Source organism: Sciurus carolinensis, chromosome X (assembly GCF_902686445.1).
Source record: "Sciurus carolinensis chromosome X, mSciCar1.2, whole genome shotgun sequence".
NCBI classification, from domain to species: Eukaryota; Metazoa; Chordata; class Mammalia; order Rodentia; family Sciuridae; genus Sciurus; species Sciurus carolinensis.
Genome location: NC_062232.1, coordinates 99,203,431 through 99,219,030, shown reverse-complemented (window position 1 = coordinate 99,219,030; position 15,600 = coordinate 99,203,431). Strand labels below are relative to the sequence as shown.

Below are 15,600 nucleotides of genomic sequence, written 5' to 3'. Positions count from 1 at the left end.
GAAAAATAAGGAGTAAATAGAAAAAAACAAAAACAATAGGGAAAAAACCCACAAAGGTAAACACCGGGCAAAAGTTGAGTATCTCTCCTTACATATATTTTATGCCTATAAATATGTACATGCATTTTTATCAATGGGAATCAAACTATAAATACACTTGTCCCCGCTTAACTGCAGGGGATTACAAGATCCCCAGTGGATGCCTGAAACCATATATAGTACTGAATCCCATAATTTAGTGTCTTTTTCATCTTAACTGAGCACTTGTCATGCACTGTAGCCCTAACATTTGCAGTTTGAGGAGCAACAGCAAAAGGAGCATGAATTTCTTATTCCTCCTTCACAATTTTACAGATGGAAGTCTGATCCTTACCATAGATCTAAGCAATCTCAGTACATGATTTTTTAAATTTTCTTATTAAGTCAAGAATTTTTGCCTGTTCACTGAAGGGAAGCAGTTTTCACCTTCTCTTTGGAATATCTGAATTGCTAGCATCATTACTGTTTGCAAGTTGCGGCCATTATTAGGTAAAATAAGGGTTCTATGAACACACTGTGATATCATGACAGTTAATCTGATAATTAAGATAGCTACTGAGTGACTAACAGGCAGTTAGCATATACAATGTGGATAAGCCGGAAAAAGGGACGATTTACATCCCAGTGGGAGTGAGATGTCCTGAGCCTTTATCATGTTACTGAAAAAAGCAACCAATTTAAAACTTGTAAATTTCTGAAGATTTCAATTTAATAGTTTTGGACTGTCGTTGACCACAGGTAAATGAAACTATAGAAGGTGAAACCATGAATAAAGGGGGATTACTGTACTACTTTTTCTTGAACATTTCATTTCTGGGCATCTTTCCATATCTGTAGATAACAATTCACCTTTATGTGTTCAAGCATTTGGATTTCTATGTATTGATTTGGTTTGGTGTGATACCTACTTGTAGGCTAGAAAAATGTTATGCAATGAACTAAGTTAACAGTACCACATGTGGATCAGGGATGATGGGATGATGCCTTGCTCATAAAACTTGCTCTTATAAAAACTGCTCAAAACTGACTCAAGAAACCGTATCAAATTAACATATCAAAAATATCTCAAGTCCTATGCTTTTTTGTTTTTTTATTCTGGGGTTTGAACCCAGGGGCATTTTACCACTGAGCTACATTCCCAGCCCTTTTTATTTTTAGTTTAAAATTTTCAGACTGGTTCTCACTAAGTTGCTGAGGCTGGCTTTAAACTTTCGATTCTTTTGCCTCAGCCTCCAGAGTCACTGGTATTATAGGTGTACACCATGGCACTCACCAATTCCTATGCATTTAAGTACTTACTAATTTTGTTGAAGGATCATGTGAAAAACTAATTTTTTTAAAAGGTATTTCCTTATCACTTGTGTTTCTATGGGAGGAGTATCACATAAAACCTTTTGTCAGGGTGAAATCTCGTATGTATAAACTCATTAATTTACGCCTATTGTGGAAAGGTTAGTTTGAAAATTTAAAAAAGACCTACAGTCACAACACTTTCTAATGAAAGAAGTGCCCTAGTCATGTCAGGAAGTTTTGAAAAGCAGAAATCCTATGAAACTCACTTCAATGAATTGATCAGATTCATTTTTAACCATCACATTCTGCTGGCTTGCTATTAAGTGCTGGGGAAAAGGTTGCTCCCAAGTTAAATAATTATCATGTTTTTCTGTTTACACTATTTGTATAATCAGACAACCTTTTCTTCCAGGTCTGAAAGGTGGTAAACATCAGCCAGCTTAGGTTTTGTCAACAAAAATTCCAAATGAAAGGGCTCAGTGCTATTTCTTTTCTTATATGTCTATATAGATATATTATATAATCTCTCTTTTTTTGAATTCTGTTGAACTCATACTGCCCAGTATAGAACTTGCACTGTATGGCCAGGAGTGGTGGCATGCACCTGTAATCCGAGAGACTTGGGAGACTGAGGCAGGAGAATCACAAGTTCAAATCCAGTCTCAGCAACTTAGTGATACCCCCGTCTAAATAAAACACAAAAAGGGCTGGGGATATGGCTCAGTGGTCAAGGTCAGGCATCCCTGGGTTCAATCCCTGGAACCAAAAAAAATTAATATTGCTCCATATGATTTTCTGAATAAATAATTTGCTGGGGTTTTGTTTTTTTTTTTTTTTTTTTGGTCAGGATTTATAAGCTTTCTGTTTTCATTTTTATATTAAAGGGAGTTGGCCCTACAAATGAAAGCCAACTAAGAAAGATTTTGACTTCCACTCTCCATATACAGGAGAAGATGCCCCTGGTGAAGCCACCTAAGCCTGCCAAATCAGGTAAAAGCACATATCCTGACCCCACAAAATCATGCTCTGGACGAATGTTGTGAAATTTTGCAATTGCAAGCTCAGTTAATATATGTCTCTTATTCCCTAAATCAGTGTCATGACTCTTCCATAAGAAGATACAGATATTAACTTGCTTTAGGAAAATTCATTTATTATGACTAACATTAAATCCAGTGTGTAACTTTCAGAAGGTCTCCCAGTCTATCATCTCACTGAAGAAGCTGTGGAGGCCCAAAACTGTCATCACTCACTAAAACATTCTTGTGGCTCAGTTGTGCAAGAGAAAAGTACCGAGTCACTTACCAATTCATGGCAAAGCCATGTTTTATCACCTGCTATATCTCCCATGAAGCTGTTGAAAATAATTCACTATAAAGACCCAATGTTATTGAATCATTTTTAACTATTTAAAAGACTTGTTTTAGTCCCTCTGTATTCTGAGCAGGGATGTGAGAAGTGGGAAAATTTTAACTGCTGAAAAAACACTGTGATGTGATATAATAATGTGATCTCAACAGTAGGAGTTTTGTGTCAGAGGGATTTTTCCAGCAGGAGTAGGAGGGGAGGATGGATTTAAATGGAACCATCTTTGCCCTCTCCCTTAATCCCCTTCTTGAAGAAATTAGTCTAGGAATTCAGGAACCCATTATTTTAGCCATGAAATAGCAGCAGTTGACCTGCTTATTGCTTTGTGGGCACTATACTACTGTCAAGTTGTTCTCAACTCTCCCTGAGCATTAGAATCACCTGATCACCTGGTAAGCTTTTCAAAAATTAGATGGTCCTGGCTTAATCTAATGAGGTGGGTTCAAAAAATGACATGGGCACTGGTATTTTTAAAAGAGCCTTAGGAGATTCTAATGTGCCTTCAAGATTGAGAAATACTGGTTGAGTCTACATTACTGAGTCAATGAATCAGAGGATGAGGGAGGGAGTAGAACTGGGGAATAGGGAGATAGTTTGCTCAACCAGGATGGGGTGGTTGGTACAACATTGTTTAATATTGACTTTTATTGGATGGAGCTATTGAGTCACCAATGATTTAATTTCACGCGTTGTGGATTGGGAAAAAACAAAAACAAGCAAACAAAAAACCACTACCTGATTTGAAATAAAAAAAAAAAACCCAACAGATATGTTTCTCTTCTGATCTCAATTCAAAAGTGTAAGACGAGCCAGTAATAACTACCCCAAAATTGGCAGTAAGAACTGCAAGAATTACTTCTCAAGCCTTTCCATGGCCAGGCCCTTGTGGCCATAGCCATGTTGATTTTACTCCTCTGACATCACAAAGTCATGCACTGACTTTAAGAAGCCTGACATGGAAGGGAGCAGGAGTAGGAAAGTACTAAGAGAAAGGGGGTCAGAGGAAATCTGAAAACATGAAACGTTTTATTTCATGTTATAAACGTATATCAACATCTCTGGGAATTCTTACTGCTTGTGTATTATTTGCTGTGGTTCCAGTTGCTTTTGAAGATCAGAAGATGCTTCGCATGCCTGCCACCGATAAAGAAACCAAACGATCTTCAAGTCTTCCAGCTGGGCTCGAACAGTCATTTGAGCCTGTTAACCCTGTGGAGCCGGTTGAGCCTGTCTGGTTCTCCATGGCCAAGAAGAAAGCCAAAGCATGGAGCCAAATAGCAGAGATCATGCAATAAATAGCTCCTGCATGGAGCATCAGTATTTTAAATGATAATTGCCAAATAGCTATAGTAATTCTGTTTAGTAATTTCTTTACTATGACCATTTTTATTAAGCAAAAGAGCCGTAGAAATGGGAGTTAAAACTTTTAACTATTTGAATGAAATAAATGCCATTAATGCCTAACTTTCAGTACAGTCACTGCCAGCATCCAGAAACCCAGCATTTCCTCTATAAAACTATGGAGAAATCTTTGCACTGCTGTAGAATTGTGAAATATTTAACTTTGGAGAATATGCCTTAGAAGGAAGAAAATATAAACATTTTGTTGGAGCAATTAAAAGGTGTTTGTTTTCCTCAACCAAATAAAGTAATCCTAATGGAAATACTGAGATGATTTGAGCCAGGGGTTGGCTTTTAGGTTTTATGAGCCTGTACAAATGCTGAATTACTTGGTTGGTGGAAGTGGAAAGTTTGAGTCTCCAAGAAAAATTTTGCAAAGGCCAGTCTTCCAATCAGCCCACTACTTCTTGAAACACCTTCCACATGTCCCTGGGGGCCCCCAGTGCTTTCAGTTTGGGTGTCAGTAACACAGAGCACTTACACAGAGCTCCCTGTTTGCACAGGCCCCATCTCAATCTGTGGCAGCCCTGGCAGACGTGTACACGTCTCTATGAGCAGAATGCTTCTTGGAAATTATCCTACCTCACTAAATGGTCAGTCCACTGTTTTTTGGCTTCTTGTCCCAACACCTCTGTGACCCTCTCCAGTTGCCCAGAAATGTAAATGTGCCTCCCATCATCATATCCTGTTGCTTAAGCACTAAGTCCCTGTTCAATGTTCTACAGATGCCAAAAGCTGTTGTTTCTATCAGGCAGGTGGCGAGCTCACCATCTTGCTACTTCAATGCATGTCTGGGGCCATAAAGAGCTCCTGTCCCCTTTGACTCCAGTCTTATAATGGAGAATTCCATGTAGCCTTAATTCCTTCCCCTTAGCAGTCTGCTTCATGAAGATTTAGTCCAAAGCAATGCCGCCATGACAAAGCCACAGAGAAGTTAACTTCCTGCCACCAGTGATGAAACCAGCCTCTCCCCGCCCTCATTCCTAGGGACAGGCACTTCCTAAGTTACTAGGCCAGAGAGCCCCCACCCAGTGATCCGCTCACCCCCAACATGAGGAAGAAGGAGTGCAAAAAGGCAGAGTGGGAAAGGAAGAATCAGGATGAGAGGGTAGGTCACAGGGAGGGGAGGGTGCCAAGCCCAGCACATTTTTGACTGCTCAATTCCCATCCTGCTGGAGTCTTCTCTGGTGGCATGGTCTCCACTAAAAACTCCCAGGCTAAGGATTACTCCTTAGACGTGGGCATCTTGATCCCCAATCAGTTTTCAATTGGCTCATTTTCCAAGGTGCAGACCACCCTAGAGCCTCATCCAGGTGCGCCAGAAGGCACTTAAATCTTATCCATGTCCTTTCCCTTTGTTCCACAGCCAAGTCCACCAAACATTTAGGGGGAGCTCCCTTAGATACCTGGGCAATAAACTTAGCTCATTTCCCTAGAAACAACTTCTCAGGATAGCAATCACTCTATCATCCTCTGTCACTGGAGCTACTGTGCTTAAACAGAAATGTAGGCTTAGAAATTTAATTGCACCTTTACACTCTAGTGGGGTGCTGCCCCATGCAAAACTGTCCAGAGAGGTAATGAGATGCAAGAGCTAACTTAAATACCTGGTGCTGGGTTTTGCTGATGGTGGTATAAGGTGACACTGTACAAACACATGCTGGATTTTGCATTTTCTCTATAAAATACCTATTTTTCCTGATATTGTAGCTTAGCCTTTTTGACTATGCTAGATTTTCAATTGATTTGATTTATTTCCTTTGTGTCTCCATAGTGAACAGTGTAGTTTATTAAAGTAGATACCCTGTATCCAGGTAATCCTGGAAGAGTAGCTGTTATACCTTCTTTCTTACTTTTCTGAATGGACTTCTATTTCGTTACTCTCACTCTGACAACTCTCTATTAACAATTTCTTTTCCACTGTTAACAAAGCTCTGTTTTAAAATGAAGAGTTTGAGGATTATTAATGCCTAAGGCATATTTTGGTAAGATTTCAGCTTCTTTTAACTTTCTTGATTTTTGATATGTGCAAACCAAATAAATTCAACAAAGCCTGTTTGGTAGTCTGTCTCAGTCTGTTGGTGACTTGGGGAGGGAAGTCAAGTAGAATCTTGGCAACTCAGACCAGAAGGTTGCCAGAGGAGTAAAGTGTTCTTAAGAACTTGTGCTGCACAAAAAGGGCCTCGACACAGGTGTGCCTGACCAAGCCAGTGGCTCCAGGTGGGCACTTGTATTGGGGAGTACTGATAGTGAAGAGGTTTTGTGTATGACTAGCCAGGGAACAAAGAGAGAGATGGGTGGAGGCGTGCAGCTGGGTGAGTGGAAGGGACATGATGGTTGGTGGTTGTCCTTTAGCCTAGCTCAGGGACTAGTTCTAAGTCTTACAGCAAGGTGAGTTCCTAGAACCAGTATTTTTGGAAACATGGGGCCACTGTACTTAGGCAAGAAGGTGTGGCTTGGAGTAAGGGAAGGAAAAGGGTTTTAGACCAGATATTTAGCCTGACCAACCAGATGTTTAACTGGGTTAAGATAAGAGTTCAGTTGGGGATCTATGTTTAAATCAACTAATAGTACATGACAAATGTACCTTAATAATGACCTGAAGGGTCAGATTGGATTTTCAAATTCTCAGACTCCTCAAAGTCCTGTCACATTGGTGTGATCCTCCTTCCCATTCCTGCTCCCCTGACCCTGATTCTGGCCTGTCTCCAAGACCAGGCCCCATTCCCTGTTCCAGGCATATAGCCACCCCTTAGTTCTGGGAGCAGATACCCTGATAGAATAATCAACTTCCCAAGGACAGCTCCAAGAGGAGCACAAAGACCCTGACAGCAGACTTGAAACTATTCAGAGGTCCCAGCTTCCTGGAACATGGCCTAGCAAGGAACTAACCCTTGTTCCTGGCCCTATAGATAGGGGCATGGATGATAGGGCCAAAGTGGGTCCTCTAAAGAATGGAGCTCAGCACATACATCATTCTTGCCTAAGTCTAAGAGCAATAGCATATTAACAACTTATGAAACACAAACACTAACAAGTCAGAACCAATTTGAAGACCCTCAAGTAACACTATATGGAAAACAATCCTGCCCTTTCAATTCAAGTAATGGTGATAAGGGGCCCTGTGCTTCTGTCTCACTGTGTAGTTCTAGCCATAAGGACTCCTATATGATAGTACACTTTAAAATATCAACCCTGGAGACAATAAAAAGGGGTCATGAAAGTGCTAAGTTTAGTTTAATAGACTTTAATTGAACACCTACTATGTGGAAAACTCAGTGTCTAGGACTTTGGGACAGGAAGATAAATAAAACCCTTTAAAGTCCTGATCATTCAGAAGTTTCCAATGCAGGAGGTGAGATGGTGAGGGGAGTAGATACACACATATTTAAATATTGCATAAATACTTGGAAGCAAATGATTATAGCAGCACTGTTCACTATAGCCCAAAGGTGGAAACAACCCAAATGTCCATCAAAATAAGGATGGATTAACAAACTGCAGAATGTACATATAATGGAATATTATTCAGTCAAAAAAGGAATGAAAAAATGATATATACTATAAAGTAGATGAACCTTATAAACATTATGGTAAGTGAATAAACCAGATGCAAATGCTATTTATATGAAATGTCCAGAATAGGCAAATCCATAGAGGCAGAAAACAAATTTGTGGTTGCCAGAGACTGGGGTCCAGCAGGAAATGAAGAGTGACTTCTTAATGGATAGAGGATTTGGGGGTGATGAAAATGTTTTGGAATTAAATAGAGGTGGTAATTCATAGAATCATGAATACACTAATCCTCACTGAAATGTTTACTTACTTGCTTTATTTTTAGTTGTAGATGGACATAATATCTTTAGTTATTTGTTTTTTTATGCGATGCTGAGGATTAAACCCAGTGCTTCACACATGCCAGGCAAGCGCTCTACCACTGAGCCACAACCCCAGACCTGAAATGTTTACTTTAAAATCATTAATTTGGTTATGTAAATTTCACTTCAATTAAAAATAATGCTAGTGGAGCTGGGGTTGTGGCTCAGTGGTAGAGCACTTGCCTAGCATGTGTGAGGCACTGGGTTCAATTCTCAGCACCACATATAAGTAATAAAAAAAAGGTCCATCAACATCTAAAATTATATTAAAAAGTAATGCTAGTAAAAGTTATAATTTGAGACATACTCCCACAGTATGAGAGAAAGTATCAGTGCTAGCAAGAGAGTACTTGAGAAGACGCTAAATGCAGAAATGAGGCTATCTAATCTCAAACTCCCGTGCCCTCTCCGCCCTCCGATCCCCTACTCTGGTCAAATATGACTTCACTTTTGTTTCCACTTCAACAGAGTCTAGAGATTAAGCCCATTCTTTCTTTCATTTTTAAAATTTATTTCGTTTTGTATTAACTTATATTTCAGACCTATACAAAGGTATATAGAACATTATCACAAGCATGTATCTACCAACCACCCAGGTTAAGTAATGCAACATTTAAAGTAGAGTTGACACCCACTGTAAAGCCCTCCCCAGTAAAATCTGCCTTCTTTTCTTGCCCCAGAAGATAACCCCCACCCTGAATGAGGTGTTTATCTTTCCCAACCATGCTGCCTTCTTATGCATGCTTTCTACTCGATATTTGTATGCACAAATCAATATATGATGATCATTTTGCATGGTTTTAAGATTTCACATGTGTGGTATCATGTTATATCCCTCTGGAACCAGCTTTTTCCCTTATGCATTTTTTGCTGCCATTTCCCAATCTTTGTCCCTCTATGTTTCCTCCCAGCTCAGCCCTTGCCATCCCTGAATGTTTACCTGAATTAAGGCTGGTCCTATCTTAGGTGAGTGTCATCTGCTTCCCGTGTTGCTCTAAACCAGTGATTCTCAAATCATGGTATACATCAGAATCCCATGGAGGACTGGTTAAAACACAGAGGTGGTCCCCACTCCTGGAGTTGCTCATTCAGAGATTGTGCATGTGACCTGAGAATGTGCATTTCTTCCAAGCATATAAGTAATGCTGATGCTGCTAGTCCAGAGACTACACTTAGCCACCACTCCAAATCAAAGTCTGGACCCAACCTCAGCAGCAACATGTGACCTCTAGACAACTCCAGCCACCAGTGAAGTTTCCTTTAAAACCATGCTCTAGAGCAGCACTATCCAATACACATATAACTCTATCCATGTTCTAGTAGCCACATTAAAAATTTTTAAAGAAACTGATGAACATCATTTTAATATTGTATTTTGTTTAACCAAATATCATTTCAACATGTCATTAGTTATTATTGAGATAGTTTACATTGTTTTTCACAAAGTACATCTTTTTTTGATGGCTTGAAAGAAGTATATTTTATTAAGATTTATTGAGAAAATGAATTGGCATTGAGAGATACAGATGAAATCAACAACATGGACAAAGAATCTTGAATAAATTACTTTGTTTTTATACTCTTTTACACCTTTTTATGTTTACTACTTTTCTATAACAGGAGAATTCACATGTGAGGGAATTTCAGTCATCACAACCTTGTTTCCTAGGCTCAAACAAATTTAGAACCCTTGTAACCCCTTATGAGCTTCTATTACTCCATGAACACCTGGATCCATGAACTACTAAAACACTTTGGACAAACTTCAAAGAGTCAGGTGATGTTTCTTTTTTTATTGGTTCTTCTTAGGTATACAAGATAATACATTTTGATCAAATTGTACACACATGGGATATATCTTATTACAATTAGAATCCCATTCTTTTGGGTGTATTCAATGGTGAGATTCATTTAGGTTTTTCTCATGTGAATACATAGAATTATGTTAGACTTATTCTACACACACAGCACATTTTCCTCTGGTAACTCAAACCCTTGGGTATCAGACTAATCACATTTCAGGGCCACACATGGCTAAGTGACTAATAAAATGAATAGTATAGTTTTAACTAAAGCTTTGACCTCAATCTCTTTCCTTATAAAACAGTTTTAAACTTACATTTTAATTGTTTAGTCTGCTATAAAAGACTTCATTAGTTTACCAAGTGGTAGAATGTGATCCATTTCAAATGAAGATAAAAGAGGTAAAATAGATTTGAGTGTTACCTTTTTAAAAATATACCTATATTTCAACTTAGTCATTGAAAGCAAATTAATTTGTTCACTTGAATAAATTCCACTAAAACTTAATAAACAAATAGAATAGTGTAATAAATAAATAGAAAAGTCAGGTAAAATTGGATATCACTCTTGAGGTGATGAACTTTGGAATGAAATCTATATTGATAAAATTGTCTTGGACTTCTGAAAAGTAAACATATAAAAAGAGTGAAGATCAGATTCTTTCTTCCTTTTTCATCCTTTTCTATTTCAAACTATGAATACAATGAGAGAAAAAAACAATTATACAATATTAATTGCTTTCTATATCTAAGAAAATAGGCTCTACATATGCCTACTGCATTTGTCCTGTATCTCAATAAGTACAGAACAGCACATTTTCCTCTGGTAACTCAAACCCTTGGGTATCAGGGTACTCATGCAACTGAGGGCATCAATTATGTGATCACACCAACCTTGTATCCCTCTTGCCAAACACCAGCCATTCTTGGTGTGTGTGTGTGTTTTGTTTGTTTGTTTTACCTGAAAGGCCATTCTGTCATATAAATGAATCTCTCAGGCTTTAAAATCCTGTGCTCATTCCCCAAATGATACTCCTTTACCCTCCCAGACCCTTAGTTTTCACATCTACCATATGAGAAAGAGGCTGTTGTGAAATACACAACTGTGAAATGCAAAAAAGAAAAGAAAAATATTGATAATTTAACATGCTCAAAGATAAAATATAGCTTAAGACTTACCATCTCAGTGATAAATAATCGTACTATAACCAAGTTTCTTTCTTCTGACTAACATAAAATACAAAATTCAACAACTAAACAAATATATAGATATTAACCATTAAATGTGGTCCTACTTGAAATTCCTAACTTTTGCTACTTGTTAATAGTCATATTCTATAAGGCATTGCCTGATAGAACAGGAGACTCCAATTCAATAGCCAAGTAATAAAGACCTCACTAGTGCCTGGCCCAGCCACTTTAGCTGCTGCCAGAGAACAAAAAACCTCATAAGAACATATGAGTAACTGTGAAGTATATATCACAATATGGTTTACTTTATACTACTAGGTACATGAGTATTCTAGTAACATTCAAAGTAGGCTAAATCAAATTTTAATGTGATTTTAAGTAAACTTTTTCTCGATTTCCTAGAATTAAAAAACATAAAGATGTCAGTAGCAGATAAATGCCAGAATTGTTGAGTGATACCCAAAGCTATACACAGATACCTGGGTTTTCAGGGTTACCATCCACTGGATCTGGATCCCTTTCAGGTCCTTCTTGTTCTTCATTTTCCTTCTCTTTTTCTTCCTCTGCTTCTTTCTCTTCTTCACCTCTGACATGTTCTTCCTCTTCAGTCCAGTTACCATACTGATATTTAGTTATTTCTTTAGTGAAGAATAATACAAACAGTGGGATCAGATACTCATGGAAAAACCAGCCCTGTTCATACCCAGCAGCAACATCTGTCCTCTCCCAATGAAACAGCAGGATAGAAGCAGCTAAGAAAACATGGCTGGGCACCTTCCTGCTGGTTGGCATCACCCTCCCGTGGCCCTCATATTTCTGCTGCTTGATCATTTCCACAGTGACATGTTCCCCTCCTCCCAGGAAATCTCCCACCTAATGCTGCTGATCACTTCTCCTTTGGGGAAGAAAGGACCAAATCATTGGGTCAGTTTGCATTTTCAATGTTTTGGTCAGACCTTTGTTGGGAAAATATTTGTTTGTGTCACAGACAAATTCTGCAGTGAAGCCAATTGTTTCCTCAACCCCAGAATATGTCCTTTGTACCAAGTGCTCCCAAATCATTTCTAGGGGTCAACTTTCTAAGATCCTTTTCACTTTTAAAAGCCATGAACCGAAGAGGAGGTGCACCCTTTGTTCTTTTCCTTCAGGTTTCCTTCGTTTCCTCCTGAACACCTTATTTCCCACTGACGTTCATCTGTTGGCTCACAAATTGCATTGATAATCTCAGCTCTTATTAAACACAGGTTGGTAGAGGGCAGCACGTTTCCTCAAAACCGTAAAGGTTGCTTTGAATCGGGCTTCTAAACAGCACATTCAGTCTTAATTTGGAGGAGGTCAGGACCCACCACTTTCTCACCCGAGGCCTGGGCCTTGCCACTTCCCTATGCCAGCACACATCCTGGCTCCCTGCCACCACCCACAAACAAGTGCCTATGCAGCTGCCCCACCACCCATTCCTCACCTCTTATTTCTGTGGCCTGTTCTATCATCTCCTCTGCCTCCTCTGCCACTGTCTCTGTCTGCTCCACAGAATCTTGAACTGCCTCAGCGATGTCTGTTGGCTCCTGGAACTCCAGGACCGAGGTGGCTACCTCAGGCAAGTCTAGGCCCAGGCGAAGGCCCTCATCTTGGCCCTCCTGGGACTGGCCCCTCATATTCGGCCTCTGGGGTACATGGAGCACTGGGAGCTCGCCTGAGCCGTCCGGCAGTGGCGAGCGGGATCGAACCATCACAGGGCCACGGTAGGGCCGGATCAGGATGTGGTCGTTGTAATAGATGCGGTGCAGAAGCGAGTGGACAAGATCCAGGAACATGAACCGGAAGCCAACCATGGGGAACTGACGGGCATCTATGAGGATCTCCTGGTTCTCCGCCAGGTCCTCTCCCCCCTCCTCTGCCGGCCCAATGTCCGAGTCTTCCTCTTCATTCCCGCCGTCCGGGGCTCTGGCCAGGACTAGGGCCGGAGCACCCTCTTCCTCCTCAGGGCCTCCCTCGGGCTCCAGGATCTCCACAAACTCAGGCCCCGCTATCTCGGTTTCCATGGCCTCAGGTACCAGGTCTCCCTCGTCTGGGCCCAAATCGAGGCCCATTTCTTCACCCACTCCAGCCGCCCCGATCCACTCTCCATCTGGGCCCTCTTGGGTTGGGTCTCGATCCCCTGTGGTAGACATGACACCAGTCGGTACCTCAACTGGGCTGCAATCGAACTGGGGTAATGAGGACAGTGAAGATGGTAACGGCCTGACTGGCTGCCGTTGAGGGAAGGTGGTTGGCAGTGGAATCTGAGGGGAGGGGAGCGTGGATGACCCGCCCACTGAGGGGACAATCTACAGTGGTGCCTAAAGAGGCTCCACTAAACAAAGGGCAGGGAGACAATCCCAGGTTCCAGGAGCTGTCTGCTAAGTTTGAACCTCAGAAGACCCCCACTAGAAACGAAAAATTTCGAGAGACAGGGGACAGGACGGGTCAGAAGGGTCAACAGGGGGCTGTGTCCCTTCATAACAAGCTCTAAGCTCATTTGCTGAAAAGTGAAGATTGACGTGCCCCACATCCAATGAATGATCAAGGCCCTTAGGTTCTAGGACTATTGAGAATCACCTACCTTTATTTTTGGAGCCTTAGTAACGAAGGCAAACCCTTAGGCCCATGCCAGTACTGTTTATTTTGATTTGATTATTATTGGCGAAAGTGTAATGATCTTACTTGAAGGCACCTTGAGTTGGGGAAACTTACTCTGTCAAAGGCAGAGAGTAAACATTAGTTTCTGCAGGGTCCAGAGGCAGAATCGAGGTTATTATGAAAGTACTTGTATAACAGGAGAAAAAACAAATTTCCACAAATATTTTTATTGTTGAAACTAAAAACATAATGATAATTGCATACATTTTGAAGATAATATAGGCTTGTTAAAGATGAGAATGAAACTTTTGGGAGGATAACATTCACTTAAGTTTCAATATTAATGTTCTCTATCATCAAAATTGATTGTAAATGTTCATCTGTTTATCTGTAATGAGATTTTACATTGTTCATCTTTGAAAATATCCTTTAACACAAATACATATTGGCAAACACTAATACCAATCCGAGAGAAGTACTTTCAAACACTGAAATCAATTCACAAGCATACAGTTTTAATTGAGCATATTCATCTCTTAGAAGACATTTACAAAGTTCAATCTTCTTCTCTAGGCGTGTGCCTTTTAGCATGTCATTACACTGCAGATTAATCACTTCCAATTTACAGTTAGGTGGAAGTTCCTCAAATGTACAGTTAAGTGGTTTGAAATATGGAAATTTCATTTGTACTTGTATAGAAGTCTGGGGAAAATACTGAAACTTTAGTCTGAACTTGGATAAAATATCCACTGCACATTCATGTGAGAAGTACATTAAAGCAACCTGACATTACTTTGATTCAACCAACACTAATTGCCATTGAGATGACTTTACCCAGTATAAATCTCATATAAGCACTGTTTACCTTGTAAATTTAGGTTGAATTCATCAAGAAACATTAACAGGCTTACAAAAATATTAATTTCCAAAGCCATTCAGTGATAATAATAATAATTAAGAGATAGTTTTCTTGATCAAAAATAATTCAATATCAGTCCAGAGCTAAAATAAAACACATCACATACAAAAATTTCCTTTACCACTGTTCATCCATACAATTGCTGTGGAAGGGCGAACTTAGAAGTTCATTGAACAGCAATGGTTATGTTCATGAAAGTAAGTGAAGTTGCACATCAACACAACTAGCTAAATAGCACATGAGGGATTAAAATGTTTTCTGCAATATAACTGAAGAAAAATAACAAAATGAATAGACCATAGGGGTTAAATACTCTATTTTCAAAAATTTTGTGTTTGTTCACAAACCCTTTTTCTGCTCCACACATAATTTTTACCACCATCAGTTGCAACACATTTTAGCAGATTCCACTTCAGTTTATACTAAATCGATGTTTTTCAACTTTTAAGAAAATATTTCCTCTATAGTTGTTCCATGCAGACTACTCATAAGGACTAATTCTTAAGTCACTTTGAACAGCATTGACTGCTCAACTAAAAAGCAAACAAGCAATATATACAACATCTGTTAACTCATGAAACTTCATGTTGAACCTTTCAGACCTTAGTCTTTCAATCATTCATTGACCTTTATTGGGCATTTACCCTGTTCTGGGAACTTTGCTTGTTACTAGGGACTCACAGATGTCTAAGCACTGTTGGCTTGCTCTATTGTATTACCTATAAGGGAAGACAGATATTGAATAATGATGGCACAGGTGTCAAGTGCTAAAATGGGGATGAGAAAAAAAGTGCTATGGGAGCACAAGAGAAAATTATGAGCTAGGAAGAGGGAGGAGAGGAGTGAATTGGTGCCTGGAAGTGTGTTCATGATGAAGTACTTCAGCAGAGCTCTGAAGAAACTAGGAGTTTAACTGAAAGTGAAGGGAGGTCACTAGGAAACCAGGATATACAGTGACAGAGGTAGGGTTGTGTGTGTGTGAGAGTTAATATTTTGTGTCAACTTGACTGGTTCATGGGATATTCAGATGGCTGGTTAAAAATTATTTCTAGGTGTGTTTGTGAAGGTGTTTCCAGAAATCAATAGAGTA

The 15,600-nt window shown here is 39.6% G+C and overlaps 2 protein-coding genes across 2 annotated transcripts in view; one reads left to right on the top strand and one right to left on the bottom strand.

Annotated features, from left to right (window-relative positions):
* Positions 1 to 3,995, top strand: part of Kiaa1210 (KIAA1210 ortholog) — a 50,329-nt gene extending 46,334 nt beyond the window's left edge. The window contains exons 11-12 of the mRNA XM_047535299.1: positions 2,217 to 2,322; positions 3,802 to 3,995. Of these exons, the coding sequence (XP_047391255.1) occupies positions 2,217 to 2,322; positions 3,802 to 3,995 (300 nt within the window). The remainder of the gene's footprint in view (positions 1 to 2,216; positions 2,323 to 3,801) is intronic.
* A 7,442-nt stretch (positions 3,996 to 11,437) lies between these two features.
* Positions 11,438 to 13,143, bottom strand: Ct47c1 (cancer/testis antigen family 47 member C1). The gene is made up of 2 exons (XM_047535298.1): positions 12,435 to 13,143; positions 11,438 to 11,610 (listed from the first exon to the last, which is right to left on the bottom strand). The coding sequence occupies exons 1-2, from the start codon at positions 13,141 to 13,143 to the stop codon at positions 11,438 to 11,440; spliced, it is 882 nt and encodes a 293-aa protein (XP_047391254.1).
* Positions 13,144 to 15,600: the final 2,457 nt, after the last annotated feature.